The following is a 6,000-nucleotide window of genomic DNA, read 5'->3' on the forward strand; positions in this document are numbered from 1 at the left end:
GAAAATAAGCACAGAGAAAAGTAAAACAATAGTGGTGACAAGGGGAAGGAAGGAAGAGGAAAGATAGAACTGAATGGTGAAATTCTGGAAGTGGTTAAAAGTTTCAAGTACTTGGGAAGTGTGATCACAGAAGATGGAAAGATTACCGAGGAAATTGGAAAAACAAAATGCAACAAGCAAACAGCTTCTACCAGAATGTAAGGGGTATTTTGCGGAACCAAGATGCCCCGAACAAATGTATTAAAGTATTATATTCAACCTATTTTGAACTCGTACTAACCTATGCAGCTGGATCGTGGACTACGACAAAATGAGAGGAGAGTAGAATACAGGCAGCAGAGATGAAATTTCTAAGAGGTATCGAGGGCAAGACCAGAAAGGATAGAACTAGAAATGAAGAGAGAAGGAAAAATGACAGGAATCTTGAAGCTTCAAGACAGGATAGAAACAACAAAGCTAAAGTGGTATGGGCGTATGATGAGAAATGGGAGACCACGAGGAAGACCCCAAAAGAGGTGGACAGATTCAGAGTGGGAGTGCATAGAGAAGAGGAGAGGAAAACCGGAAGATGTACTTAAAAAAGGAGAAGATTAGTGGAGAGACAGGCAGCGATGGAGGTCCTCGATTCACAACCCGACCTGGGAAGCTGCAAACAGGAAATGAAGATGAATACAAGACGCTTATCAACATTACAATTTATTAACAAATGTACACTATATATGATCTGAATTGCACTTATTCACAAAATAGTTTGTGACAGTATTTATGGTTAGGCTAGGTAGTTATTTACTTATCATGGACGATGACAACTATGTTTCCCAGCAAACATTGATCTGTTCTGACCATCAGGTTTCATTCTTACAACTATCTACCTCGGTAATGTAATGGTTACCACTATTAGCTGCCGTCCTTGGAGGGCCAGGTTTGGTTCCCATACTGCTAGAAATTTTAGATTGGCAGAAGGGCTTGTATGTAGTTAAAAAGGTGCACAATTCACCTCCCATCGGGGTGAGCCTCAAAAGAGCTGCATGACCTTGGGACAAGGATGCAAATGTAAATTTTTTTTACATGCATAGACATGTGTACAGAGATTGTTTTACATTAACAGAATTATTTAACTTACATTTGAGCAATTTTTTGTCCATAAACACGAGAATTGTATTTTTTTCAGTAACTGAATACTTTGATATTGTTGCAGCTGTGTCCGAGCCGGACCTTTTAAGAGCCATGAATTTGGGACGTCAAGCCACCAGATATTTTGCTACATCAGCAGCTTTAGTAGCAAGAGGACTTCCAGTGAAAATACAGTTATGAAGTACCACTGACACCTGCTTTAGTGACATTGTCCCAATATATCAAGTGTTAAAATGTTAAAAGATTAGTTTTGTATAAGAAGTGTTAAATTTTAATCCTTTTAAATCAATGAATCCAAGGAATTATAGAATATATGTTCAAAAAATGTCCTGCAACTGTAGAAATCTCACCAAAACTTTGGACCTGTATATTAATAAAGTTGCTCTCTGGTATCTAATCCCTGATGTGTTAGTTTAGTTTCACTGTTATGATCTCCAAAAGATTAAAATTCACTGGTCAAAGGAAGTTTAGCATATACTGTAGTGGTCCACCTTCATAATGTAGTATTATTTACTTTTAACCCCAAAGTGACACACACAAAAAGTAGTACACTTTTCAGAATAATTGTATGATTTACACAAAGAAAATTATTATAATTATTATTAACATAGGCTGCCTGCATTTTTGGAAAACCCTTGATTAACTGGTCTGGACCATTTCTGATTAAGTGATTTCATACCAAGATGCATAAGAATTTTTAATGCATTCTCAGTGTTTATCTTGGGTTTTTTTAAATTTCTATATTTTTACTAAATGGGCCACCCCTGAAGTTAACATATTCTGTTTAGTTATACAGTAGAACCTCAATAATTCAAAATCGGTTAATTCAAAACCTCACCTAATTCGAAGCAGCTCTCATTCCCGGAAACATGAGGTACGATTTTGCGTGTTATTTAAATCGTTTAATTCCAAATACAGATAATTCGTAATTCGAAAAACAATGTCAGTCCCGTTACCGAAATTCAGAATTTCAATTCAAAACTGGCTTTATATTTTGAAAAAAAATTAGTATTTTACAGAGTATTTTTCTCCGCATCGTGAAAGAACATGTTCCGGAACGTGCACGGGCAACTTTGCACACACTTTACCCACTTCAGCTTGTCTACAGTGTGCTTCATATCTGCTAAGTTCAAGCAGAATCGTAATTATTTTGTATTCGGCGTTTTAAGGAACGCCACAATATCACGTAGCAGCCAGTGTACGGAGAGGTACAATCTGCGAACACTGGCGATGCCGACAGTTGGTTGAGAAAGCATGGCTTATAGCCTATAACCAATTCGTGCATTGTTTGTTTTATTTGTTTTAATGCTGAGGTCAAATGGACGTATGGTTTTAAAGGAGAGAATTGCCAGCCAGGAAATGTACTGTGTTGCTACGCAGTGCACACTAAGGATGGGCGTGACTGAAGTGTGGAATCGAGAGCATTGACTCTTCGACTCCTAACACCGGGCTCGGTTCGCATGAAGCCTTGCGAATTCAAGTTAACCTGATGCGCAACTCCAAGCTAACGTGACTCTCATTGCCGGACCGCTAGCATGTCGAGGCACTGAAAATAACATGAAATATAATACATGTTAGTGCTCATTTGCCCACTGGGATTTTTAAGAGTATTGTAGGGTGAAGTACGGTATCGTTAACGAAGACGACGAGCGTAATGGTGTAGTTGAATTAAAATTAAATGTGTCACGTCAGAAAGCATCGGCATAGCAGACCACGGGCATTTAATTTCACATCTTTATTTGTTGTGATCAGGAAATTGATAAAACAGATCATACATACATACATTATCATTATAGACTGTTACGCCTTTCAGCGTTCAGTCTGCAAGCTTCTGTGAATTTACTAAACGTCGCCACAATCCACGATTTGCAACTAGTGTTGTGGCCTCATTTAGTTCTATACCTCTTATCTTTAAATCGTTAGAAACAGAGTCTAACCATCGTCGTCTTAGTCTCCCTCTACTTCTCTTACCCTCCATAGCAGAGTCCATTATTCTCCTAGGTAACCTATCCTCCTCCATTCGCCTCACATGACCCCACCACCAAAGCCGGTTTATGCGTACAGCTTCATCCATCGAGTTCATTCCTAATGTACTCTTTATCTCCTCATTCCAAGTACCCTCCATCCACTGCTCCCATCTGTTTGTACCAGCAATCACTCTTGCTACTTTCATGTCTGTTGCTTCTAACTTATGAATAAGATATCCTGAGTCCACCCAATTTTCGCTCCCGTAAAGCAAAGTTGGTCTGAAAACAGACTGATGTAAAGATAGTTTCGTCTGAGAGCTGACTTCCTTCTTACAGAATACTGCTGATCGCAACTGCGAGCTCACTGCATTAGCTTTACTACACCTTGATTCAATCTCACTATATTACCATCCTGGCAGAACACACAACCTAAATACTTGAAATTATCGACCTGTTTTATCTTTGTATCACCAATCTGACATTTAATTCTGTTGAATTTCTTACCTACTGACATCAATTTAGTCTTAGAGAGGCTAATTTTCATACCATACTCATTGGACCTATTTTCAAGTTCCAAGATATTAGACTGCAGGCTTTCAGCACAGTCTGCCATAAAGACCAAGTCGTCAGCATAGGCCAAACTGCTAACTAAATTTCCACCTAACTGAATCCCTTCCTGCCATTTTATACCTTTCAGCAGATGATCCATGTAAACTACGAACAGCAAAGGTGAAAGATTACAGCCTTGTCTAACCCCTGTAAGTACCCTGAACCAAGAACTCATTCTACCATCAATTCTCACTCAAGCCCAATTGTCAACATAAATGCCTTTGATTGATTTTAATAATCTACCTTTAATTCCATAGTCCCCCAGTATAGTGAACATCTTTTCCCTCGGTACCCTGTCATGTGCTTTCTCTAGATCTACGAAACATAAACACAACTGCCTATTCCTCTCGTAGCATTTTTCAATTACCTGGCGCATACTGAAAATCTGATCCTGACAGCCTCTCTGTGGTCTGAAACCACACTGGTTTTCATCCAACTTCCTCTCCCTTCCAAAATGCCAGTGAATACTTTGCCTGGTATACTAATCAATGAGATACCTCGATAGTTGTTGCAATCCTTCCTGTTCCCTTGCTTATAGATGGGTGCAATTACTGCTTTTGTCCAATCTGAAGGTACCTTACCAACACTCTACGCTAATTTTACTACTCAATGAAGCCATTTCATCCCTGCCTTCCCACTATACTTCACCATTTCAGGTCTAATTTCATCTATTCCTGCTGCCTTATGACAATGGAGTTTATTTACCATCCTTTCCACTTCCTCAAGCATAATTTCACCATCATTTTCCTCCTGCCCATGAGCTTGGCTGTTTGCAACACCACCAGAATGATTTCCTTTTACATTGAGAAGGTGTTCAAAATATTCCCTCCACCTCTCTAGTGATTTCCTGGGATCTATTATGAGTTCACCTGAATTACTCAAAACACTGTTCATTTCCTTTTTCCCTCCCTAAGATTCTTTATTACTGTCCAGAAAGTTTTCCCTGCTGCTTGACCTAGCCTTTCCAGATTATTACCAAAATCTTTCCACGACTTCGTTTTGGATTCAACAACTATTTGTTTCGCTCTTTCTTTCATCTACGTATAAATCCCTGTCTGCCTCGGCCCTTGTTTGGAACCATTTCTGATAAGCCTTCTTTTTACGTTTACAGGCTGCTCTCACTTCATCATTCCACCAAGATGTTTGCCTTTGCCCATCTTTACACACTGTTGTTCCTAGGCATTCCCTTGCTGTTTCTACATCATCATCCCTGTATGCCACCCATTCACTTTCTATATCTTGAACCTGCTTACTGTCTACTGTTTGAAACTTTTCACTAATCAGATCCATGTACTTCTGTCTAATTTCCTCATCCTGGAGATATTCTACCCTTATTCGTTTGCAGACAGATTTTACTTTCTCTACCCTAGGCCTAGAGATACTTAGTTCACTACAGATCAGATGGTGGTCTGTATAATCGAGAAATCCGCGAAAAACTCGTACATTCCTAACAGATTTCCTGAATTCAAAGTCTGTTAAGATATAGTCTATTATGGATCTCGTACCCCTAGCCTCCCATGTGTAGCGGTGAAGAGCCTTAAGCTTGAAGAATGTATTCGTAACTGCTAAACCCATACTAGCACAGAAGTCCAGCAAACGCTTCCCCTTCCCATTAGCTTCCATATCTTCCCCACATTTACCAATCACCCTTTCGTATCCTTCAGTTCTATTCCCAACTCTCGCATTGAAATCGCCCATTAGCACTATTCTATCCTTGCTGTTGACCCTGACCACGATGTCACTCAATGCTTCATAAAACTTGTCAACTTCATCCTCATCTGCACCCTCACATGGTGAATACACGGACACAATTCTTGTCCTAATTCCTCCAACTGACAAATCTACCCACATCATTCGCTCATTTATGTGCCTGACAGAAACTGTTGCGTGCAATGGTATTCCTGATAGAGCCCTACCCCAGACTCTGCCCTTCCCTTTCTAACACCCGTCAAGTACACTTTATAATGTCCTATCTCTTCCTCGTTATCTCCCCTTACCCGAAGATCACTTACTCCTAGCACATCCAGATGCATCCTCTTTGCTGACTCAGCCAGTTCTACCTTCTTTCTTCCATAAGCCCCATTAATACTGATAGCTCCCCATCGAATTCCATTTCGTTCGCCAAGTTGTTTCCAAGGAGTCCCTCGCCTGTCAAATGGGAGTGGGACTCCATTACTCCCATAGGTCCGAGGCTTGCTTAAAATGTTCTGAGCTCGGTAAATTCATGAAGCAGGATGCTACCCTACTTGCACATAGTCCATGTGAGGATCTCTCCTCTAACGGGTTATGG

At 40.0% G+C, this 6,000-nt stretch overlaps 1 protein-coding gene across 3 annotated transcripts in view; it reads left to right on the top strand.

The window, feature by feature from the left end:
- Sse (separase) overlaps positions 1–1,599 on the top strand; it is a 330,246-nt gene extending 328,647 nt beyond the window's left edge. For all 3 annotated transcript variants that reach the window (XM_067148330.2, XM_067148331.2, XM_067148332.2), the window contains exon 12: positions 1,199–1,599. In XM_067148330.2, the coding sequence (XP_067004431.2) occupies positions 1,199–1,314 (116 nt within the window). In that variant the 3' untranslated portion in view covers positions 1,315–1,599. The remainder of the gene's footprint in view (positions 1–1,198) is intronic.
- The last annotated feature ends 4,401 nt before the right edge of the window (positions 1,600–6,000 follow it).

The sequence above is a fragment of the Anabrus simplex genome, chromosome 5 (assembly GCF_040414725.1).
Source record: "Anabrus simplex isolate iqAnaSimp1 chromosome 5, ASM4041472v1, whole genome shotgun sequence".
Taxonomy (NCBI): Eukaryota; Metazoa; Arthropoda; class Insecta; order Orthoptera; family Tettigoniidae; genus Anabrus; species Anabrus simplex.